The 27156-nt window shown below is 35.9% G+C and overlaps 1 protein-coding gene across 1 annotated transcript; it reads right to left on the reverse strand.

Annotated features, from left to right (window-relative positions):
* Positions 1-5063: 5063 nt before the first annotated feature.
* On the reverse strand, positions 5064-10571 carry LOC104238240 (serine/threonine-protein kinase D6PK-like). The gene is made up of 3 exons (XM_009792551.2): positions 10287-10571; positions 7165-9118; positions 5064-6154 (listed from the first exon to the last, which is right to left on the reverse strand). The coding sequence occupies exons 2-3, from the start codon at positions 8907-8909 to the stop codon at positions 5296-5298; spliced, it is 2604 nt and encodes an 867-aa protein (XP_009790853.1). The 5' UTR covers positions 8910-9118; positions 10287-10571; the 3' UTR covers positions 5064-5295.
* Positions 10572-27156: the final 16585 nt, after the last annotated feature.

The following is a 27156-nucleotide window of genomic DNA, read 5'->3' on the forward strand; positions in this document are numbered from 1 at the left end:
AAGCCTCCCTGAAGAAGACAGAGAAAAATGCTGAAGCAAATTTTATTTCTGAAGATAATTTAGACTTCATGCATTTGGATGTAGCTGATTACTTTGCACTCCCAGAAGGAGAAACAAGTCATGTAATCGGTAGTGAATCTGTAGAAATGTAAATATTTTAATTTTTGTTGTTTGTAATAGATAGTATGGTTATGTAATTGTTGTACATAAATAAAAGTTATGCTTTGATAATGATGTTTACTATAATATATTTTATTTATGTTATTTTGAAGAATATGGATAACCCTCAAATTATGTTTGGATCAAAGACAAATCATGAAGATATTTGTGTTATTGATAGTGGAACAACTCATGCCATATTCAACGATCAGAAATACTTTTCTTATTTGCATAAGGAAAAAGCAAATGTTTCAACAATTTCTGGTAATATAAGTTTGATTGAAGGCTCCGGAAGAGCCATAATATTTCTGTCTAAGGGAACAAAACTTATTATAGACAATGCATTGTTCTCCTCCAAGTCCCGAAGAAACTTGTTGAGTTTTATAGATATCCGCCGAAATGGGTATCATGTTGAGACAATAGATGAAATGAACGTGGAATATTTTTGTATTACAAAGAATATTTCTGGACAGAAATACATTGTAGAAAAGTTACCAACTTTATCTTCTGGCTTATACTATTCAAAGATCAGTACAGTTGAAGCACACTCTATCGTAAACCAGAAGTTTACTGATTCAAATACTTTTGTGCTTTGGCATGGCCATTTGGGCCATCCAGGATCAATAATGATGAGACAAATTATTGAAAATTCAAGTGGGCATCCACTAAAGAACCTCAAGATTCTTACAAATGATGAATTTTCTTGTGATGCTTGTTATCAAGGCAAAATGATCACTAGACCATCACCAATAAAGGTTGGCATTGAACCCCTTGCCTTTTTAGAGCGTATACATGGGGATATATGTGGACCTATTCACTCACCAAGTGGGTTGTTTAGATATTTCATGGTCCTAATAGATGCATCTTCAAGATGGTCTCATGTGTGCCTACTATCATCTCGCAACCTGTCGTTTGCAAAGCTATTAGCCCAAATAATTCGATTAAGGGCACAATTCCCAGATTATCTTATAAAGGTTATTCGCCTTGATAATGCTGGAGAATTTTCATCTCAAGCTTTTGATAATTATTGTCTATCAGTTGGGATAAAAGTTGAACATCATGTAGCTTATGTTTATACTCAAAATGGCCTTGCAGAGTCATTTATTTAACGCATGCAATTGATAGCAAGACCACTACTTATGAAAACAAAATTGCCCACTACTGTTTGGGGCCCTGCTATCTTGCATGCAGCATCACTTATTCGTCTCAGACCAACACATTATAATAAATATTTTCCGTCACAATTAGTTTTTGGTCATGAACCAAATATTTCTCATCTACGAATCTTTGGATACACTGTATATGTGCTAGTTGCACCACCACAGCATAGTAAGATGGGCCCACAGAGAAGGCTAGGAATATATATTGGGTTTGAATCACCCTATATTATTCGCTATCTTGAACCATTGACGGGAGATTTATTTACTACTCGATTTGCAGATTGTCGATTTGATAAAATAAATTTCACACAATTAGGGGGAGAGAAAAAGGAAATCAAAAGAGAAATTATGTGGAAAGTTTCATCATTATCTCATTTTGATCCATGTACCCCTATATGTAATCAGGAGGTCCAAAAGATCATCTATTTACAGAATATAGCAAATCAAACGCCTGACATATTTACCGATTTGAAAAGGATAACTAAGTCACATATCACTGCAAAGAATGTGCTTATCCGAATTGATGTCCCAGCAGGACCATCTACTAGCATGAGAGCTAGTGAACCCAAAGCACGCCTGAAGCGTGGTATACCTTTGGGTTCTAAAGATTGAAATCCTAGAAAAAGAAAATCGACAAATGATTAAAATAATACTATAATTAATTCTGAGATTCCTGAAGAAATCAATGAACCCGAGACTCAAGTGAGTGGGGAACTTTTAATAAGTTCTACTAGTGATGGGATTAATTTAAATCGATCTGAAATAATGGTGGATAATATTTTTGTATATAATGTTGCACTAAACATTATGCAAGATAGTGAGGATCTTGAACCCCGATCTGTCGAAGAATGTCGGCAAAGATCTAATTGACCAAAATGGCAAGAGGCAATTCAATCAGAATTGAAGTCACTTGCTAAAAAAGAGGTCTTTGGACCAGTAGTCAAAACACCTGCTGGTATAAAGCCAGTTGGTCATAAATGGGTTTTTGTGTGAAAAAGGAATGACAAAAATGAAGTTGAAAAATAAAAGGCCCGCCTTGTCGCACAAGGATTCTCACAACGACTTGGAGTCGATTATGAAGAATCATATTCACCCGTTATGGATGCCATAACATTTCGATATCTCATCAGTTTAGCCTTACGTGAAAGGCTTAAAATACATCTAATGGATGTGGTTACAACTTATCTGTACGGGTCACTTGATAATGAAATTTAGATGAAAATCCCTGAAGGATTTAAAATGCCTGAAGCATATTCAAAATCTCCAATCAGATTACAAAGATCTTTGTACGATTTAAAGCAATCTGGGCGCATGTGGTATAATCGCCTCAGTGAATATTTGCTTAAAGAAGGTTACATAAATGATGTTATTTGTCCATGTATTTTTATAAAGAAAATATCTTCAGAATTTGTTATACTTGCTGTTTATGTTGATGACATAAATCTTATTGGAACTCCAGAAGAGCTCCAAAAGGCAATTGAATATCTTAAGAAAGAATTTGAGATGAAAGATCTTGGGAGGACAAACCTTTGTCTTGGTCTGCAAATTGAACATTTAACAGACGGGATCTTTATCCATCAATCTGTCTATACAGAAAGGGTCTTAAAATGCATTTACATGGACAAAGCACACCCATTGAGTACACCAATGGTTGTTCGATCACTTGAAGTGAATAAGAATTTGTTTCGACCTCCAGAAGAGAATAAGGAACTCCTTGGTCCCGAAGTACCCTATCTCAGTGCAATTGGTGCCCTAATGTATCTTACTAATGCTACAAGGCCTGACATAGCATTTTTTGTTAATTTACTAGCAAGATATAGTTCTTCTCCTACACAGAGACATTGAAACGGGATTAGGCATATATTACGATATTTAAAGGGAACTCTTGATATGAGTTTGTTTTATGCTAACAAAGATAGTGCAGATCTTGTTGATTATGCTGATGCAGGTTATTTATCTGATCCCCATAAAGCTAGGTTTCAAACCGGATACGTGTTTACGTGTGGAGGTATTGCCATATCATGGCGCTCCACAAAGCAATCTATTGTTGCTGCTTCTTCAAATCATGCTGAAATAATAGCTATTCATGAAGCAAGTAGGGAATGAGTATGGTTGAGATCGATAATTCATTTTATTCGAGAAAAATATGGTTTGGAATGTGAGAAAAGACCCACAATTTTATACGAAGACAATGCTGCATGCATAGCCCAGTTGAAGGGAGGATTTATAAAAGGAGATAGAACGAAGCACATTTCACCAAAATTATTCTACACACACGATCTTCAAAAAAATGGTGACATTGATGTGTAACGAATCCGTTCGAGTGACAATCCAACAGATTTATTAACTAAATCTCTGCCAACTTCAACTTTTGAGAAGATGATATACAAGATTGAAATGCGGAGACTCAAATATTTGAAACAAGGTTTTCATTAGGGGGAGTAAAATACGCGATGCACTCTTTTTTCCTTACTAAGGTTTTTCTCCCGCAGGGTTTTCCTTATAAGGTTTTGAGGCAGTTAGAAATGCGTATTACTAAATATGTGTACTCTTTTTCCTTCACTAGGATTTTTCCCATTGGGTTTTTCCTAGTAAGGTTTTAACAAGACACATTATCTTTTAATGAACATCCAAGAGGGAGTGTTATGAAAATATTATATTATGGATGTTCATTTAATACTCCGCTATGGATAATCTTCCTGAAGAAGATTATCCATTTAGTACTCCATTGAAGTTTATCTACAAGCAGCTGATGCAGGCAGGTTGCAAGCAGCTCATGCAGACAGCTTACAAGCAGCTCAAGAAAAGCCTCGCAGCTACTTCTGAAAAGCCTCGCAGTTGCTTCCTTTTTTCTATAAATAGAGGAGTTTTCAGTTCATTATGAACATGAGTTTGAATTCGAATAATATACCAGTTTCTCTCTATACTTGTCTTTACTTTACGGTCTTTATTTTATAACAGAATTGAAATTTAGTTTTTATTGTTGTAAATTTGAGGTTGGCCTTGCATAAAAAGTTCTAATTGAAGCGTAAAATTATGTTCCCTTTAGAGTTTAGGTTGTTCCTTTGGTACTTTCCTAATCTTCTTAGACATATTTGTTTGTTTGTTTTTTTGAAAAAATATTTGATTATAATTCATACGATATGTTTTTAGTTAGAAATTGATTATTTTCATATTTCATGCGATTTTAAATATCTTTAACGTGTTCTTATTTTTTTATACCTTTTTTCTATTAATTTTCATTTTCAAATTATAGATGAAAAAGCTAGTGGATATTATACATGCAGCAATAACAACCCAATAGAATCCCACTAGTATGGTTTGGGAAGAGTAGAGTGTACGCAGACCTTACCCCGACCCCGAAGGGATATGGATATTATACATGCATTCTTACTTATTTATTTTCTTGTCAAAGTTAAACTTTATGTTTGATACAAATACATTGTACCTACATTCTCACTTATATGCAAATGAAATGAAAATGAAAGGTAAAACGAGAAAATATAGGAATTTATCATTCAAAGGGAAGTAGATCATTCAAGAATTTTCTATTTTATTTGTTGGAATTGAATTTGAATAAAGAATTAATAGAAGAGGGAATCACTGAAATCTTGTTTCGTCTTCAAACTTGAGTAAGGAGTAGACCGTTTATTTTGGAATTTTTTAGAGTTTGAAAATGAGAACTCCTTTCCTTATTTGATGTACCTATTCGAGCCGGATGATAGGATAAATGATTGCGGTTTGTTTAATGACGAAATAGGAAAATTTGATTCCTTGCTTGAGTCACTTTACATTTCAGTTTTCCATTCAAATTGAGCATCAGGTTACATTGCTTTGATACATACCAGTCAACAATTTTATGAAACATTACCTATTGTGGAACATGTACACTGTATGACCTATATCAATTAGTTCCTTAGATCACAGACATCATGTTAAAATGAAAAACCAAACCTATTACATACCTTCAGTATTGCTAAAACATCTCAAACTCAATATTCTCACCTATATTTTTTAACTCATTTTGAAACTTGCTGCTCTCCTTATATTGTTGGTTTGTATCAGGGAAGACATTTGCCAAGTCGTAGGATCGAGGTATTTCTGGAGGTGTTGAGCATCGAATCAACGCCCAGTTGAGTCCCTCAAAGAATGGATGCTGCTTTATTTCTGCTGCCCCTCTCACAGCTCCTAACCGATTCTCAGGTTCCTTCTGCAACAACCTTCTTATTAAATCTCTTGCATGAGAACTAACAGTAGGACTTTCTGGAAACTTAAGGCATTGAGAAACCACATTGGCCAGTGTATCCTCATTTCCTGGCCCTTTGAAAGGAGTTCTTCCATATAAAAGCTCGTATAGAAAGATTCCGAAGGTCCACCAATCTACTGCATTGCCATGACCTTCTCCTTTGATAATCTCTGGAGCCAAGTACTCGTGCGTTCCTACAAATGAGTTGGAACGAGCGTTTGTTGGCTCTACAACAAGCTGCGGTAAAGGTGAAACTTGTGCAGGTAGGTCAGTCTTTAGCTTACGCGTCTTTGCTGCAGCAGATAAAAACCTGGGGCTGAAGCAGGATACTTGCCAGGATGGATTTAAGCAGAAGGGATCAATGCAGCTGGATACCGAGTATGGACTAGACTTCTTTGGACGCTCAACGACAGGAGAAGATGATTTCATCAATGTAGGATTAACAGCACACCTTAGAGATAAATCAAAATCAGAAAGCATGATATGACCATCTTCTCGGACCAATACATTCTCGGGTTTTAAGTCACGGTAGACAACTCCAAGCAGGTGAAGGTATTCCAACGCAAGAAGAACTTCAGCAACATAAAATCTGCACACAGTAAATAACATCCAAAAGTCAGAAACATATAACTTACCATGTCTCGCCTTAAAATGTTGAACAAAATCACAGAAATCCACCTTAAAAACTGGAGATGAAAGGCTCAAAACACAGGTTGCATATCCCAACTCATTTCTTTGAAAATTAATTAACCATAAAATGATCTCCATATACAGTGGGTATCCACTTAGGATATGACATGCAAGCATGGTAACATTATAAGAAGGGATGCAAGAGAAATGGCAACTCATTTTCATTACTTCCACCTATTCACTACATAAATTCAGCATTTGTATTCCTAAAATGCTACATTTTTCTCCTTTCCCCTCTTTACATTGAACTGAATCAACTGACATGCATTCTATCATTTTGCTCTAAATGTTTTGATATTAACTAGTACTGTTAGCAACCTCTGAATATTGATTGTCTTCTCCTGAAAGCAACACTTACCAGAAATTCACAGAGTTCTTCCAAACACACAAGATCAATGCTTAAGGAGGCAAAATGGGAAGACCAAAAAGGAGAAGAAACAAAAGTTAAAAAATCAAAGAAAGAGCAGTAAATTTTTGGTTGGCAGATTAGATCCCTTGAAGTTCTCTAAAAATTGCCACACTGACCCTTTAAAGATACAGAAACTCCCTCATTAGAACAAGTAGTTTCATTACCTCCCTTGACCAAGTCACAATTTGTATGAAGATCCAAAGTTATAGGGTATGAAGATCTTCATCCAATTTTTATGGTATGTGCAATCAAGAAACCAAATTTTGGTTCAGCGGAATAGCAGGAAAAAGCAAACATCAGTAATGCAAACTAATTATTTTGGTTGGCCAATTATCTTATAAAAACAACTTTAATAGATTAATCTGGAAACTGGTAAAGAGGGTATCTTATCACTTATCCAAACCCTGAGGTTTAAGAGAACTTTTTTCCCCTTATTAAAGGCACTTCTAACTCTTATAAGTCTTCAGCCTCTTTAAAGTATCCTAAGCCAGAAATATTACCTGGCAGCTTGTTCAGGGAAATTCTTGCTTGGTTGTTTTTGTCGGAGTACATGCAGATCACCACCTGGACAGTAATCCATCACTAAACACGAGTATTTGTCACTAGTAAAATGGGCATAGAGTGTAGGAAGAAACGGATGATCGAGTATTTGAAGAATTTCTTTTTCAGTCTGAGCTCTCGTCATCTTCCTCTTGCCGATCAGGAGGTCATTATCCATAACTTTCACAGCAAAGATACAGTTTGTGCCCGTTAGCTCAGAAAGATAAACATTGCCAATATCCCCACCTCCAAGTTTTCTGAGCAGCTTAAAATGCCTTAAGCCAATGTTTCCATGCTGCTTCAGAACACAAGTAATAGCTTCCCATCTCAAATCTTTTGACATATGAGGCCGATAACCACTGCGACTAGACCCACTGAGATAGCTTTCATCACTAATGCTTGTGGTGCTGCTATAATCTCCAATACTACTCTTCGAACTATGAGACATCTGACCCTTTTCCTTTGACCCCGATCTTTCATCAGCTTTTGTAAGTATACTTCTTTCTCTGATACAACTCCTTGAGGTCAGAACTAGTTTAGCAACACCAGACTTCAGAGCAGATGAACTAACTTCTATGCTACTTACACCACAGGAATCTGGAGATTCCTTATCCTCTTCTTTCTGATTATTCCTCGGAGCATATTCAGGTGTCTCACAAGGAAACTCACTTGTAATACAAGCCAAATCACTATCAGTTCCACCATTAGATTGCTTGGAACTGCTGACAAAAGCAGATAATACTTTCTTCTTAGAAAAAATTTTGCTTCTGAAAACTGGTTTCATCAAACTTGAGCTGCTAGAAGTAGGCTTGATGACTTTATTTCCTGCACTGAATACAGATGAGCAAGACACGAAATTCAAATCTCGTTCCTGCTCCCTGTCCGCTACAATTGCAGCTGTCCGAGCTTCATCTACAGCAGGAACCACCTGATCTTGTACTAGTTCCTCTTTTTCAGCACAACTGGCAGTTGAAGAATGTGGTAACTCGAGCATCTTCTTCTGCTCGGACACTTGTTTCAGGTAACCGTAACCAATATCAATTGCCGGACAAAAAGCCTCACTTTCTGCTTGTATTTTACTTGCCTTATGTTTCATTGCATTTTCGGACAGATTGGATGTATGAGTGACAAAAGTAGATTGTTCTTGAGCTGTCACATTCTCAGATTCAGGACTTTTATGTGAAGAATCTGACATCCTCTTCTCCGGGAGGAGGGATATCTCCACCAAATTCCCTACACCTCCATCAACATGATGATCAGGGCTGTTGGCCTCCTCAATCGCAACAGCCATGTACAGTCTCTTGACAGCCCCCATTTCTGAGACTCTAGACAATCTGGATGCCTTTGACCATTGCTTCTTCAGGGCAGCCAGCTCTGATGCTTGAGAGATGCATAATCCTCTCAAGGCCTGCTTCAAATTTACAGGCTCAGAAATTCCTATACCTGAAGCACGAGAGGGGCTAGATCTCATTGGCCTTTTCATCGCACTTTTGCTCATTACATCTTTGACACCCCTTTTCGACTTACTCACACCCCTATCGATATTCCTAAGCTCTATCGCCTCAAACAGTTTATTAATATCATCTTCAATACGATACTTTTTCATACGCGTCATGTGATGATGCAGTTGCGCATCTTCATTCAGTTTAGATGCAGGACCCTCTATTGACTCTGTAATCTCACTACTACCAGGCAACCTAGCCATTCTTCCTAGAAAACTATATATAAGACCGAGAAAAACACAGTTTAATGCATCCACTGGTAACTATCTAACCATTTCCAACAAATATGAAGACGAAGAAGTACACAAATCAAACAGTACATCAGAAACCCTCCAAAATGGCGTGCCATTCAACTCCAAAAGATGAACGAGAGCGATGACAGTACTGTGTACTTGCGTCCAGCATTCAACGCCTGATACAAACATTGAACATCAGAAATATTAGTAGATAAATAAATTGGACACTTTAAGACAGTGTAAGCATCATTATTTATGATTGCAATTACAGCCAGCTATTTACAAGTTAAAGCAAATAAATGTTGATAAATTTGTTAGTTTACATAATGATGACAACCACCTCCAGGAACATATAAAACACAAATTTTGAGCACAAGTTTGTTTCCAACATATGTTAGCCTTTCTTGCATATTTATCAATGCCTATAGCTATGATTCTTTCATTTCACCAATTTTTCTACTTCATCTCAAATCTCTATTTCTTTGGTTGGTACTTTGCTGTATATACAAGCTAAAGCAATTTAGTTCTAATTTCTTTTTCACAATTATACAAGAAAAGGTTCAAAAAATTTAAGATAAAACTTATTCATAGTTAAGAAAAAATGAGTAATATATGATCAATGATCCACTGACGTTATTATCCAATCATTATGATGGTGTAAAAATTTCTTATATTGACAGTATATATAACTTAAACTCAATTGAAAAACTACACAAAAGAAGCAGGAGAAAAAGTGGGTACGCCAAAAAACATTCAAAATATTAATCTTCAATTAGATTGCATAACATGAACTCTTCCTACTTAATACAAGGCAAATCAACAAAGCTATTCTCACAACATAAAAATAAATAAATAAATAAACTTCATCAACAAATAGCAAAAACCAGAAGAAAAACATAATACATCCTTCTGTCCCATTTTATTCGGTCTATCACAAAAGAATATCACATTTCTATATTTAAAAATAATTTAACTTCAAAAATTTTATTTTACCTTAATGAAATAATTTATAGTCACATAAATATTATGATTTGCTCTACACCACAGAGCCAGCATATAGCCAGCTTAGTGCACTGGGCTGCCTTTTTTTTTTTTGGATCATAAATTTTAAAGGTTTTTTTTTTCTTCTTAAACATGGGAGGTCAAACACACTCACATAAATTGGGACTACGAGTACAACATAACCAACTTGTAGGCCTCTTGTAAACATTTTAAAAACGAAGAAAAACAACCTAAGCTTGTTATTGTCCACAATATATCATGCATAACCATAACAATTAGGTGCAAAAATTTAGAAAATGAAAAAAAAATATATATAGAAAGGGATGAAGGAGCAACAGCAACCTGAAAAGTGATCAAAGCAAAGGGAGAGCTGAAAATTTCATTGAACTGGGAAGATAAGTAGGAGTATTTCAAATGTATATTATGCGTTTAAAGGAGAGAAGGTTGAAGATACAGGGATGAATTAAGTTGAAGAAAACAATGGAAGTTAAGGAAAATCCACAAGCCGATTATTACAAAAAGAAGCTTTGAAGATCACGAGAGAAAGAGGGTGAAATTGAATGAAGAAAGAGAGGAAATGAAACAAAAAGAGTTGTGCTGGCAAGAAATTTCACGAGAAGTCACACTGTTCATATTTCTCTTTTGTATATATGCGCGGAGGAAAATCACTAACTTCTGATTTGGACTTGGAGGAACCACTAATTTTTGCTTAAATGTTATATTTATATTTTTTTTTTAAAAAATAAAAATTATAAATATATATATAATTACAAACTCGATATTTAAAATGAAGCACAAATTTAATAATAAATTCAGAACATAAACTTCAATTTTAGCTCCGCCTTTTCATGGGAGAGCTCCCCAATTTTTGATTTATTTACTTTTGACAATAAAAATGTTGTACTGTTAAAGCAAGAAGTTGACTTACTACTATAATAATTTTGAAATTATCCTTAAAATTGATTTCGATATGCTGAAGCAGCTGCACACTCGCGCTATGAATTTTGGGGCAGCTAAATTTATTTTCAAAAATAAGAACAAAAATTGAACATGTAGTTTTTTTTTTGAAAAAAAAAAAAAATTATTTAAACTTGAATTAGTTTCAAAGGGCGGATTAAAATGATGAATATATATGTTGTTTGGTCTGCCTTAATTTGTGGTAAAGAGGGGTTTTGAACGAGGAGACATAGGGAGGTTACTAGAATTAAGCTACCATTTGGCCATAGATTCTCAGATTTATTTTGAAAAATGTGATTTGGGTAAAGTTTGGTTTGAAGATGAAAATATGTTTGGACATGAGTTTTCAAAAGATATTTCACTTTTTTTTTTGAAAAAATATGAAATATGACTTATACCACAAGTTTTAAAAACTATCACAAATACCCAACAGTACCTTCATTAATAACATTCATTATATTATCGGAAACCATAGTCCTGAACATAAATAAATTTGATACAAAATTATCATTTTTATAATGAACTACATAAATACTTTATCAGATGACCGAGAAGACGAAGCAGCATTATTATAAAATAATAAATGGTGAGCTCTTTATGAAATACAAAAGTTTGGGACAATTTTAAAAAAATGTAATAGTAATATTTTGGGCCAAAACTGGTTTTTGGGATTTGGGTTTTACGTTTTGAGAATTTGCAAAATATGGATAAAATTTATGAACAAAATATATTTGCAACAAAAAAAAAACCCAAATATATTTTGACAAAATCTATGGTCAAACGGGTCCTACTTATTTTGTTTTTAAGTTTTTTCTTTTCCTTTTTATGTTTTGTTCTTGCTTTTTTTATTTTTGCTTATGTTCACCTTTTTGTTATTGGTTTTACTCGGGGGTTTTGGGGGGGGGGGGGGTGTTAAAATGTTGTGCTGCAATATTTCAATTGAAATACAGGCTATGGAACCATTTCAGAGATAAATTTACCAAAATGAGAATATACGGAATTTTATCTTATGGTGATAATAAAGTGCAATTCATTCTTGTGAAAAAATTCAGATCCAACCTCCCTTTATACCAGTGTTAGAACCGCGCGATGCGCGAATAATTTAACAGAATATTAATCTAATAAAGTTATGATCTAATGTACTAAATTATTTTAATAAATTTAGTTATTATTTCATATAGCTACCATATACATAATTACTTCCTATACCTACTATTTAGTTATTACGCGACTGTATTCGCGCTACTGTATTCATGAATTAGTAGTGGAATTCGCCTAAAAACAGGGGATTCAAGCTGTTTAATAATGGAAAGAGGATCAATTAGCGTGTATCGCTCCTAATTTAACTCAACAAAATCAATTCTAAATTTCGCTCCTATTCTGTTATATTCTATGTATTCGTGCGACTGTATTTATAAATACAGTGACGTAAAAAACAAGGATTACAGATGTTTAATTATATATTCCATGTATTCGCGCGAATGTGTTTATAAATACAGTGAATCCGCTTAAAAAATAGTGATTACAGGTGTTTAATAACGGAAAGTGTAATATTGAATTGTGTTCAGTTTCACTATATTGAATTCAGTTATATTCAAACAACAAAAAATTAAGAAAATAGGGCGTATTCCGTTCTATTCAGTTCGACTGTATACATTGTATTCAATTCACATATATTCACTATTATACATTGTATTCAATTTACCGTATTGAATTTGACTGTATTCAAACAACAAAAAATCACAAAACACAGTAATATTCGGCTGTATTCAAAAAATTCACCGGTATTTTGCTCAAAGAGATAGAGAAGGAAGAGAGAGAGAGAAAGAAGAAAAATTTTGCTGAGATTTTGTGAGAGAATCGGGTGTTAACTGAAAGAAAGAGAGAGAAAAAACATAAATAGCGTATTTCATGCCTCAATGTAGCGTATACCATAAATACCTATTTTGCTATAAGATATAAAAGGTAGCTATAGAAATTAATATTTTAAAATAATTTTGGTTTATAATAAATAGGGTGTATACCTTTGCTATATGAGGTAAAAATTCCTGTGCATCAGCAACTTGAATAATACTCCCTCGATCGGATAGAGAGAGAAACTCTCTCTACAATTATTCTCTTTCCCCTAAGATGGCTCCATCCCCACCCCTCGCACAGAACCAAATACCACCACCTGCACTAAAACCCTCCGACCCACCAGACACTAGTTCAATACCAATGGAAGTTGAACCAACTCAAAAGAAAAAACGAACGCCTTTAAGGAGATACTATTAGAAAAAAACTTGACAAAGTTAAGTGTATACCATACTCAGTGCCACAAAACGGAGGCAGTGGCTGAATTAATCAAGATTAACGACACTACTGGGCCTATCATTCTTAGTCGGAAACAAAAAATCGGACTTTACCACCCTTGGCGATTCTCTATCATCATTAAGATTTTGGCAAAAAAGTACCACACCACCTCCTAAAATAGAAATTGCAACACTTATGGAACCCCAAAGAACACCTGACCCTCATAGATCTGGGCTGGGATTTCTTTATGGTCAAATTCGAAAAAGAAGAGAATATGAAGATCGCTTTGCACGGAGGCCCATGGTTCAACATGGGATATTTCCTCTCTGTTAGGAATTGAGAACCAATTTCATGCCACAGAGTCTAAAATCCAAGCTACTGCCATTTGGACCGACTACCCCAACTGCCTACGGAGTTCTACGATAAAGAGATCCTGAAAATGGTTGGGAAAAAGGTTGGCAAGCTATTGAAAATTGATATGTGCACCTCTGCCACTTTAAGAGGTGGATATGAACGGATCTGCATCCAAGTACCCATAAAGGTACCCCTCCAGACGACGGTGCTAATTGGGGAGCACAAACAACCAATTGAGTATAAGGGGGAGTGTATCATGTGCAAAGGGTATGGCCAACTAGGTCATCTATCCAGAAAGTGCCTAAATCAAAAGCTGATAGGGGCACACGAGATAGCAAAGACTGTGATGGAAAATCACTGTACTCAAGGGGACTGAGATTAGAAAGTGGTGGAATTCCCACAGAAATCAAGACGGTAGGGGAAAATGGAAGAACACAAAAAACACAGGCAACTAGAGGCAATGGATAGTAGGCCAGAAAGTGGGATGCGGCCACCGAATTCAGGTAAGATTTCTATCCTTGGTAGCATCGAAGAGGGTGACACAAGGGTTGTAGAGTAGGGCGGCACAAGAGTTGTGGAGCAACTGGGCCGAACTAGACAGACCCAACGGAAATCATATGGGCCTCGTCAAAGCAGCCCCTAGCGGGACAGGCAGCTAAAGCCAAATAGGCCCAAGCTTCAAATGTCTGGGGATTTAGCATACAGCCCACGCCTGAAACACAGCTACAACCCATGCCAAACAATGAGCATACTCAAGGCACGTGCCCTCTCAACACGCCCATATTTCCTGTCACACATATGGCCCAAGGCAAAAAACACACACCCACATCGGGTAAGTTTACTTCACAAATTGCAATCCAAAATCTGATGCCATCTAACTCTAATACAAGTCAACTTGTGGGGCCGCTAATGAGCTTAATTCTAATATCAGTATAACTATTACCTGGGCAGGGGGAAGGGATTTAATTTTGCATTGTGACATACACTCCCACACCACAACGCCTCTTGTTTCCCCTTATTATTTCCCCTTAGTTGATTTAACTGATGTCGTCGCCTCCCAAAAATCTCAAATGATGAGAAAGCTTCATGCACGAAAACCTAATAGTGAGGGAGTTAGTTTAAAAGGAAAAGGATGTACATCAGGGGAAAACAACTCCACTGTCAATCAAGACACAAAAAATGAAGAGAAAACCAAATAATCCAACAACCAACACTAATACGCAGAGCTAGGAAAAAGATCCATCACCAATACTAGTATCATCGACCCCCTACCCATGGACCATATCCTAACCTCATGGTAGGAGATGGCTCTGCAGGGTGTTGCATTTCCCTTGACCTTCATAATAAGGACAATGCCCATCGCATTAATCATCCAAAACCCTCACTACCTGGTCAAAATAGTCACAACCTGCTTAAACCATGCAATGCTGAATTATGGCCATCAGTTATAGCTAGCAACACGCATGCAAGCCCAAGTTGCCTAAGGTTGCCCTGAATCAGCAGACACTGACAACAAACCAGTTAAACTCCTCATGGAGCAGATAAGTCACACTCTCCCTTTCTTCCCACTAGTCTCCCCAGGGGAGGGTATCCCCACCCTCCCTTTTCCCCATGGACACAGCATGGAAAATGATCCCATCATCAATGACAAGGTCAGAAAATATCCACGAACACCTAGAGGCAACCAACACAGAATTAGAGGAAATGATAACAAGGCCGGGATTGCCCAAAATCAAAGTAGTGCTCCTGCAACAGGAGGAATAAATAGAGTTTAGAGGGCCTGGAGGGAAATGCTTATCGTACTATGCCCAAGAAGCATGGCAATATGTGGAGTAAGCATAAAGGTCAACCTTAAAGACAAACTTAGGATACTCAGCTGTGAACCTAAAACCAATGATGGCCCAATTAACCACTCATTCCTCTCATGGAATGGAGAATCAAAAGGGTTCAATAGTGAAGGGGAAGGCCAAATTCTTGAAGAGAAGTTAGAAACCAACCCCAAGTTACTAATAAATTTCATCATCTGGAATGTTAGGGGGCTAATAGTGGGGAATTTAGGAGGCACTATTCAGATATGGTCAAATTACACAAGAATGGCATGCTTGTGCTCCTAGAAACCAGGATGAATGAACACAAGCACCTGATTCGGGAGCTGGTCTTCATTGGGCAAATCCAGAATCCAACTGTGGGACTGTCAGGAGGCATTGTCATAATGTGGAAAGATGACATCCTAAATATTGATGAGGTCTTCACTACTCCCTAAGGCATCAATGTCATGGTTAAGGTAAGTCCCTCTTCCACCCATTGGCTTTTCACTGTTGTATATGCTAGCAACACTTATGCTAACAGAAGGACACTCTAGGACTAGCTTAGAACCATTTATAATGGCTATAAGGGCAGTTGGTTGGTAGGCGGGGATTTCAATGAAGTCCTAAAGGCTAGAGATAGACAGAAGGGAAACTGTATCTTTGCCCTAAGAGCTAACCTATTCTGGCACTGCCTGAACCATTGCAAGCTAATTGATTTAGGGTTTAAGGGAAGCAAATATACTTGGACTAATATGAGCTATAGGAATAGAAGTCAGCTAATCTTAGAAAGACAGGGTAGGTATTTTGCCGACCGTGAGTCTTATATGGTGATTTTCATGACTTCGTTGTATTATTCATGCCTTGGTGAAGATTTCTATTTGTTGTGTAAAGTTGTAGAAAGAATTGTGACCTATAAACATTGAGGAGCATTGACTCAAGTTGTATAACGAATGGTGAAAGTATAAGCGTTAATTGAACCTCTAGAGCATTGGCTGGAGTTGTGAAGTGAATTGTGAAGTAAAAGTGAGAAAAAGAAGAGATCATTATGCTGCCCCCCTCCCTTGCAGGGATGTTGATGTTATTGATGTTGTTCCCTAGCCGGGACTTGATTGTTGAGTTGTTGTTCCCTTACATTGTGTTCCTAATTGATATTATAGATGCTTAGGTTGATGATTCTATGTGTTGGAACAAGTTTGGTTATAGCTGAGGAAGTTAGATATTGGAACAAGTTTGGTTATAGCTGAGGTAGTTAGATGTTGGAACAAGTTTGGTTATAGTTATTTCTCCCTTGCCGGGACGTAATTACTTATGTTGTCGAATCCCTTACCGGGATAGTGTAGACCTTATTGATCCCTCGTCGGGACTCTTGTTATGATTGTTGTTGATTTTATATGTGGATCGGGTTGCACACCGCAAGAATATTATATGTGGATCGGGTTGCATGCCGCAAGAATATTATATTTGGATCGGGTTACACGCCGCAATAATATTATGTGTGGATCGGGTTGCACGCCACAACAATGATATATGCGGATCGGGTTGCACGCCGCAACAATGACAAATGATATGGATCGGGTTGCATGCTGCAACATTGTTGTTATATATATTGGGATTGGGTTGCGCGCCGCAACAATTATTGATACAAGTATGTTTAGTTTGGATATTAGTTTCTTTTGTTTTGCTGTGAACTCTAAGCTGCCCTTAGACTGTTACTATGGATTTACTGTTTATACTGGTATACCCCCGCAACATGTTTCCCCCTCCCATCTTTACTTGCTTATTCCTGTTTTTCCGCTGTATATTATATAACTGTACAGGTTTATTTGGTAGTCTGGTCCTAGCCTCGTCACTACTTCGCCGAGGTTAGGCTAGGCACTTACCAGCACATGGAGTCGATTGTGTTGATACTATACTCTGCAATCTTTTGTGCAGACCCCAGTGTTTTAGACTTCAGACCGCAGTGTGATTGCTGATTCTTGTTCATCAGGCGACCCGAGGTAGTCCTGCAGGCATCCGCAGGCCTTAGCGTCTCCTTCTATCTACTTTTCCTGTTTCTTACATGTATTTCCAGAGACAGTGTTGTATTTATTTCTTTCAGACCTTTATATGTAGTATTCTTAGACCGTCTGTGAAACTGTGACACCAGTTTTGGGTAGTCGAGACTCAAACAGTTGTATTGGATTCATATTCAGAAATATTTATTGTTTTTCTTCCACTTTTGGTAAATTCCGTTTTTTAAAGGTTAATACTTCATAATTGTTTACAAAATGTAAAATATATAAAAAAGATATCTGTTCAATAGTCGGCTTGCCTAGCTCATATTAGTAGGCCCCATCACGACTCCCGAGGGTGAAAAATTCGGGTTGTGACATTAATTGGTTTTGTACTCCAAGACATTTTTCTCACCATCCATAGGGCGAATGTCTCCTTCACGGAGAAAATCATATCACAATAATTATCATGGTCAAAATCATCATAAGCGAAATTATTTCTTGCTTTACTTTTGCCTTTAATAACTTTTTATAAGCATGGCAAAATATTTTTGGCGTACCACATGTACGCGACTAATGACATATTCATATAACCACAATTATGTTCATTCTCTTTATTTCACTCAAACCTCCCGTAGAGTTGAGTTTTATAGTATTAATCCAATTATGCATTGCACGTATTTATTCATTACTTTTATCATATATTGTCACATTCACCTTTAGGAATGAGTCTGCATTCTCAATGCTTATCACAAGTCACATTCTCTTCAAGGAATGGATCATAATCAGCGACGTGCTTTATTATTTTTCCATACCAATTTGATGGTAAACATTGCCTTCACATTTTGAAGGATATTCTGAGAACCCTTATTATTCTCATTATATAGTTATCATAATGATGACTATTATACTTGTTCTCACTTCAAGAATGGAGCATATCAAGTGGGACAAGCTTCATGCTTTTCATGAAAAATATATTATTTTTCTTTAGCCATCATTATATCACTAATATGGTGCATTGGGACTCAAACCCAATGTTTTACCCATATAAAGGCATGTTAGGCTATAATATGTCGGGACTTGAACCCAACTCTTATCATCATAGTGCACCAGGACTTGAACCTGATGTCTTACCCTCATGGTGCATTGGGACTTAAACCCATCGTCTTACCTTTAATAAATGGCATGTTATATGCCTTTCCCTTAACCAATGGCATAATAGGCCAAAGTACAATAAGATTCACATTTGAAGCTTTATAAAAATTATCACTTCCACAAATAGATAAAACAATTTCAAAGGATTCGAATTTTAATCCATACGGTCTTTAGCAGCAACTAGTTGCTTTGCCCTTTTAAGAACACCAAAAAATATTGATCCTCCGATACCTATCCAAAGTACTCTTGGCCCTATTCCCTTAAAAAGAGTGGAGGCTCCTTCTTCTTTTGCAATACTGCTAACACAATGCAAAATGCCTTCATACTGCTTTGTTGAACCCTGCACGTAATGTAAATAAACAAAAGCATGTGTCATGTTTTCAATAGTGAATAAGAGAAGTGTAGTTAGAGAGATGACACCATTTTCCAATTCGAACGAAACCATCTTATTTCCTGCACAGATGAAACTTTATTGTCATGTATTACAAAAATTGCACCAAATCCAAATTTTAACACGAGTTAAATAACGAATTCATGTATAATCTGAAAATGATACTCCCTATACAAACTGAATATTGATATGGCATATGGAAATGCCAAGGTTTCCATTGGCTCAACCAAATTGATTAAAGATTGTCGGCTCTTTATACTTCCATCATGACATGGGTTATCTTCTGAGTTAGTTAAAGCTTCGTGCTGATAACGTGTTAAGAAACTTAGCTCAAAGTAATAATATGAAACAAACAAATAGACAAGAATGTAGAGAGAAAGAGAGGAGAGATTCTTATTTCTTCAATGGATTCAAGTGTGTCCAATGTGATGCCAAAACCCTCTATTTATAGGATGATATTGAGGTATACAAAGGGATATCATAAACATGGTATTAACTATTAAGATCATGAATGAGGTTATAGAGTTATAGTAGTTACAACCATAATGATGAAGAATAGTGGGAGGTTAATGGAGAAGAGTAGTGGAGTAACTTTTTTAGGAGTTATAGACATCCACTACAAAATATAATATTTCATAACAAATATATGCTAATGTGATTAGTTAAGAGATTTAATAAGAATTAGTAGCCCAAAGAAGTACCCAAGAAGATAGGAGGCTAAAAACCCAAATATTTCCTTCTCAATCAGTTAGCCCAAGCCTAACAAATCTGCCCAACAAGCAGTCCAAAATCCTCCACTTTAGCCTAACTATAGAACACTCTAGAACCCCATCAAAACTACGTCGTTTTGATTAATATTCCAGACTTTAATCTCAGCCGTACAAACTCTTAATCCAACAACTGAAATTCATTCTTTCATTCTCAAAGACCTAAACACAATTAGCATTTTAATTTTTCCATTCTCTCTTCTAAACAGACGCTTCTTCTCCTCCCTTTCCTTTTCTTCACAAATTCCATTGTTGCTCAGGCATGGCAGACCTGCCATTACCATTTTTGAACAAGAAGCTCTGCACCTCATTTAATTTTCTTCAACATCAACGTTCAAATTTCAAACGCTCAATAGCTTTCACTCAATTTCGAAATCCCGCCCAAATCAAGAACCCTAGAAATCAGACTATAAATACCCGCCTTTGAAGAGATTTTCGACCAAGCTTCAGCCCCCTCTTTTAACCTTAAGCTTCAACCGCCCCCTTTACCCTAGAGCTTGGAGTTTTTCCGCCGGCTCTATTCCCCTTAAGTCTACCTTTCAACGGCCTACATCACACAAACTGTGTCCCGCTCAAATAATCTTATTTTTTTACTCTCACAACTAATATCATCGATCAAAAACTCTAAGAATTTCTTTCAAAACTTTTCTGTTTTGTCTCGGTGAAATTTAGCCGTGACAGAAATTTTTGAAATCATTCCGATCGAGGTTCGAATTTTTCATAACGAGAGAGTAGATTCGAGACTCAACGCTCCAGTTCACTACCCCACAACAGGAGCAGTATGGATTCCACATAAGAGAGGCTCATGTTTGGTACAATACTCTATGTCAGCATGTATCTGTGCTAGGTCTGTACTCCCCTCTTAATTTTAAGTTTAGGTACTACACTATTCATTACTAGAAATCCGGAAAAAAGCGACCAAAATTGGTCTGTCAAGAAAAGCGACCAACGTTGGTCGCTAAATTGGAGAAAATAATTAAATAATTATTCTAAATAAATTAGCGACCAAGGTTGGTCGCTTTTTGGTCGATAATTTCGTCAAAATGTTGACCGGACTGGTCAGACTTACTTAGTCAAAGAAATACTGAAATTAACGTCCAACTTTGGTCGCTAAAGTGGGACCCACTTATTAAATTTTAATAATTATATTATTATTTAAAAAAATTATAAAATATAAATAAATATAATTTAAAATTAGTGACCAAAGTTGGTCGCTCACGAAAAGGGAAGCAGATAGAGACCAACTTTGATCACTAATCTGGGACCCAGTTATAAAATTTTAATAATTATATTATTATTTAAAAAAATTATAAAATATAAATAAATATAATTCAAAGTTAGCGACCAAAATTGGTCGCTTACTAAAGGGGAAGCAGATAGAGACCAACTTTGGACGTTAATCTGGGACCTAGTTCTAACGTTTAATAATTATATTATTATTTTAAATATTATATAAAATATAAATAAATCTGATTTAAATTTAGCGACCAACTTTGGTCGCTAATTTTAATTTTTGGATAATTAGCGACCAACTTTGGTCGCTAATTTTAATTTCTAGATAATTAGCGACCAAAGCTGGTCTCTTTTCAGGTCAACATTGGTCAAAATTAAAAATCACTTTTGTATTTACTATCTAAATAATATAAATATAATCCGTTAACACTTTTGTAATACAAGGGATGAATATATTAAAATATACTCTAACATGCTATATATATAGTTAAAGTAGTACAACGAAGCGTGTTTTATACATATATATATATATATATATATATATATATGTATATATATATACATGTATGTATATATATACATATATGTATGTAAATTGAATCATCACTTATAACCCACCTAGATGCATCGTTGAATATTAAAAATAAAACGTCTCAACTTATATCAATTAATCTGTTATAATTGATTCATCGATTTATAACCTAGTGATGAATGAATGTAATTCATTAACTCTGTTACAATAATAATAATGAATACAGTATCATGTACTATAAAATGCTATATATGTAGTTAAAGTAGCACGAAGTGTGTGTGTTATATATATACACACACACACACTAACATATACTATAACAAGTTATATATACGTTATAGTATTACAGTGAAGTGTCTGTGTGTGTGTATATGTGTGTGTGTCTATATATATATATATATATATATTGTAACGACCTGACCGGTCGTTTTGATCTCTAATGCGTCGTTCAGCGGTTTGTGGCCATGAGCAGCTTCATTTCAGGTATTATGACTTGTACGCATGGTCAGAATTGGATTTCAGGAAGTTCGGAGTCGATTTGGAAAGAGAATTCTCATTTCGGAGGCTTGAAGTTGGAAGAATTGACTAAGATTGGATTTCAGAGTGAACGACCTCGGAATCGGGATTTAAAGGTTCCATCAGGTTCGTATGATGATTTTGGACTTGCACGTATGCCTGGATCGGGTTTTGGATGACCCGAGAGCGTTTTGACGCATATTGTGGAAGTTAGCAATTTGGAAGAAATTTCATAAGTTTGGCTTGAAGTGCATTTCAGTGTTATCGATGTCCGTTTGGGATTCCGAGTCTGGGAGTAGCTTCGTATGGTGATTCTGGAGTTGGGAGCGCGATCGGAAGTGAATTTGGAGGTCCGTACGTCAATTTGAAGTCATTTGGCTAAAGATAGAAATTTGAAGGTTTTTGAGAAGTTTGACCGAAAGTGGACTTTTAATATCGGGGTCGGAATCCAATTCCGAAAGTTGGAGTAGGTCCGTAATGTCGAATATGACTTACGTGCAAAATTTATAGGTTTAAACATCAAGAGTAGAAGTTTGAAATTCTAAAGTTCATAAAGCTTGGATTGGAGGTCGATTCGTGGTTTTAGCGTTGTTTGATGTGATTTGAGGCCTCTAGCAAGTCCGTAATGTGTTTTGGGACTGGTTGGTATGATTGGTTGGGGTCCCGGGGGCCTCGGGTGGATTCTGAGTGGTTATCGGATCGAAAATGGAATTTTGGAAAGGCTGATATAGCTGGTATCTGGTGTAACCGCACCTGCGAGGGTTTGGCCGCGGGTGCGGAGCCGCAGAAGCGGCTAGGAAGCTGTAGATGCGGTATGTGCGGAGGAGAGCTGGGACCGCAGATGCGGTCATTTTGCCGCAGATGCGGGACCGCACCTGCGGTGGAGAATACGCAGAAGCAGAAAATGGCAGCCTGCTGAGGACCGCAGAAGCAGTATTTGAACCGCACCTGCGGAACCGCAGAAGCGGTCAAGGGACCGCAGGTGTAGAAAGTGCTGGAGGCAGTGGGTTGTTTTAAAGTCGGGATTTGGCCATTTTTCTCTCATTTTCTCTTGGTATGGACGATTTTGGAGAGCTTCAAGTGGGATTTTTCATCATCAACAATAAGGTAAGCTAACCCCACCTATCTTGAATTAAATATATTGATTTTGTATGGATTTTATCATGTAAATTGGTAGAAATTTGGAGGTTTGAGTAAAACCTAGAAAATTCGTATTCTTGGATTTTGGCCATGATTTTGGGTATGAAATTAGGAGAAAATCATATATTTGAGTTCGTGAGTTCATGGATAAACTTTATGTTCGAAAATTTCGGAATCCGGGCACGTGGGCCTGAGGGTAATTTTGTCAACTTTTCAATCGGGGTTAGGAATTGCTATAAATGGGATTGTAATGAGTAATCTAACATATGTTAATGGATTTGCATAATTATTAGCTAGTTTTGGAGCATTGTGCATCGATTCGAGTCTTTAGAAGGGTGTGGAATGCCGGTTATGGATCTTCGGAGCGAGGTCTTTCTAACCTTGTAAGAGGGAATTGTCCCCCTAGGTAAAATAATTGGTTATGTGCTCCTATTTGTGGGGGCTACGTATGCACGAGGTGACGAGAGTCCGTGCGTAGCTACTATTATGTTTAAGTCCGGGTAGTCTAGGATCCAAAAACATGCTATACTTGGAATATTTGTAATCTTGTTGACATTTGACTTGTTTAAATCACATCGAATTAGTAAATAATTTTCTAAAGAGATTAAATTTCATTTTCAAAAATCTTTAAAAGAGAATTGGTTTTTTTTGGATAATTGTTCCCTGTTGACTTCTTGATTGACTCTCTGTGTGTGTGTTTAATTTCGGAACGGGCCGAATGCCTCGGTAGATTAAATAGATGCATCTATGGTTAGTGTCGTTCGACCCTCGGCAGTGCACAGTTTTTTTTATTTTCTGTTGGATCGGGTCGTACGTCCTCGGCATGATTTGCGCGTGCTTGTATTGCTTTCCTTGAAACTTATTAAAGTTGTTGTTGCCTCTTCCTGGCTTGAGAATATATGTATAAATGATGAAAAAGAATTTGGAAACTTCCTATAAAAGAAATAATTGTTTAATTGCTTCAACCCATTGAATTATAATCATGTTTATAAAAATCCACGATTTAATATATTATGTATAATACATTATTGGACTACTAGTAAGTGTTGAAGTCAACCTCTTGTCGCTACTTTTTCGAGATTAGACGGGATATTCATTGGGTACACGTTATTTTCGTACTCATACTACACTTCTGTGCATTTTTGTTACACATGCATGCATCTCTAGTGGCCTACTGGGCGTAGTAGCATGGTTGATACAGAGACTTAGGTGAGCTGTATTTCTCGAGGCGATCCGCATCCAGCAGAGTCTCTTTCGGTTTTCCGTATTTATTTTCTGTCCAATATTGTATTCCGGACGGTTGTTGTATCATATTATTTCCTAGAAATTGCTCAGCACTTGTGACACCAGGTTCTGGGATGGTTATAGGATTGTTCAATATTTAATTGGTTAAAGACATTTTCTTATTTCAATGAATTCCATTACTTGATGTTTAAACGTATAAAAGGAACGATTTCAATAAGTTTTAAAACAAGAAGTTCTGGTTATTGGTTGTTGGCTTTCCTGACAATGGTGTCCGGCGCCATCACGACCCTTAGTGGATTTTGGGATATATATATATATAAGAACATGAAGCGCTCGGAACATAGGGCCGGGTTCTTTTAGGTATTGATACACTTGTAAATTGATTCATCGACTTATAACCTACTCAGATGCATGTATATATATTAAAAGCAAAGCGTCTCGACTTATATCAATTAATATGTTATAATTGATTCATCGACTTATAACCTAGTGATGAATGAATGTAATTCATTAACTCTGTTATAATACAAGTAATGAATACAGTATCATGTACTATAACATGCTATATATGTAGTTAAAGTAACACGAAGTGTGTGTGTTATATATACACACACACTAACATATACTATAACAAGTTATATAAACGTTATAGTATTATAGTAAAGTGTCTCTGTGCGTGTGTGTCTATATATCTATATATATATATATATGTCTGTGTATGTGTATGTGTATGTGTATATATATACACATATATATATACACACACACACACTTCACTATAATACTATAACGTTTATATAACTTGTTATAGTATATGTTAGTGTGTGTGTGTATATATAACACACATACTTCGTGCTACTTTAACTACATATATAACATGTTATAGTACATGATATTGTATTCATTATTATTATTGTAACAGAGTTAATGAATTACATTCATTCATCACTAGGTTATAAGTCAATGAATCAATTATAACAAATTAATTGATATAAGTCGAGACGTTTTATTTTTAATCAATATTCTCTCTCTCTCTCTCTCTCTCTCTATATATATATATATATATATATACACACTATACTATACTATACTATACTATACTATACTATATATATATTTTTTTAAAAACCAAAATAGAAAAAAAAATTATTTAATTTATTTTAGAAATAGCGACCAACTTTGGTTGCTATTTTGGTCAAACGATCAAAAAATAGCGACCAACGCTGGTCGCTATTTTGGTCAAACAGTCAAAACTTAATTAGCTACTAAAATAGCGACCAACGTTGGTCGGTTTTTGTAAATCCAGAGTTAAAAACGGGTTTCCCCCTCCCATTCTCTTATTTTCTTTCCAAAATTTCCCCAAACTCTCTCTCAACACATTCCCCTCCCCTTCTCTATTTCCCTCACACAAATCAATCCCCCCACCCCACGCAACCACTGTGACCGCACCACCACCGCCACCGCTGTCCTCGCTACCACTGTTTGCCGGAGCTGCTGCTATCATTCTCCTCCTTTGCAGCACCACCACTGCCATTGTTGTTCAAGGTTAGTAATCTACCTTATTAGCTTTTTAATTTTTAGTTTTTGCTATATAATTTTATGTAATTTTTTAGAGTTTTTGTCTATTTACTATTAGGATTTTTGGTTTGAACTATATTAGATTTAGAATTAAGTTATAGAACTCAAATTAACGCATTTAAATTATTTAATATATAAATTATGAACTTAAGATAGAAATATGCACTACCTTAAATTATGAACTTATGGTTCTTAATAGAACTCAAATTAATGTATTTAAATTATTTAATTTATAAATTGATTTAAGGTATAAATTATGAATTGAACTTTTTGGATATGAATTGAACGTTTAGTTTATGAATTGAACTTTTAGTTTATAAATTAAAATTTTAGGATATGAATTAAACTTTTAGGATATGAATTGGACTTTTAGGATATGAATTGAACTTTTAGGATATGAATTGGACTTTTAGGATATGTATTGGACTTTTATGATATGAATTGGACTTTTAATTAACTAAAAAAGATTAGGATATGAATTAACTAAATTAATTTGTTCTTGTTTTATTTGTATAGATGGAATATCGTACTTGGATGTACAATTGGAATTATCCTAATCGGCAGGGATTGCGGGAGGATTTTGTAGAAGGGGTGGATGACTTTATTAGACATGCAATGTCACTTCCACCATACCTAAGTGAAGGAGTAATTAGGTGCCCTTGTGTTAGGTGCGACTGTATGAAGTTTGGAAAACCGGCGTAAGATAAGCATCATCTTTATAGAAATGAGTTTATAGCAAATTACTTTGTGTGGACTAATCATGGAGAGATCGATGGTAGCCATGAGATATTTCATAACATGGTTGTGGGTGAAAGTAGTAGGTCGGTGGAGAATACAAATCGTGATTCTAGAATTTATAATATGGTTGTGGATACTTTTGGGATGCACTTAGGGGGTGAGCCCAATGAAAATATTGAACAAACTCCTAATGATGACGCAAAACGTTTTTATGAACAGTTAGAGAAAGCTAGTCATCCACTACGTAATGGAAGTCTGCACTCTGAGCTGTCTATTGCAGTTAGATTACTAAGTATCAAATCTGATTGGAATATTTCTCAAGCAGCGGTGGACTCTTTCATTGACCTTATGAGTGAACTAGTTGACTCTAATATCAAATTACCTGGTGATTTCTATAAGGCAAAGAAATTAGTTTCTACGTTAGGACTTTCGTCAATGAGAATTGATTGTTGTGAAGATGGTTGTATGTTATATTATAAAGATGATGCAAATTTAAGCAGTTGTAAATTTTGCGA

The sequence above is a fragment of the Nicotiana sylvestris genome, chromosome 11, assembly GCF_000393655.2.
Source record: "Nicotiana sylvestris chromosome 11, ASM39365v2, whole genome shotgun sequence".
NCBI lineage: Eukaryota > Viridiplantae > Streptophyta > Magnoliopsida > Solanales > Solanaceae > Nicotiana > Nicotiana sylvestris.

What these genes read in the sequence shown, in the direction of transcription:
- LOC104238240 (XM_009792551.2), bottom strand. Translation starts at nt 8,909, where the DNA reads ATGGCTAGGTTGCCTGGTAGTAGTGAGATTACAGAGTCAATAGAGGGT. An exon ending in TTCCCTGAACAAGCTGCCAG is followed by an intron (nt 6,155 to 7,164) that starts GTAATATTTCTG and finishes TACTGTGTGCAG; the next exon opens with ATTTTATGTTGCTGAAGTTC.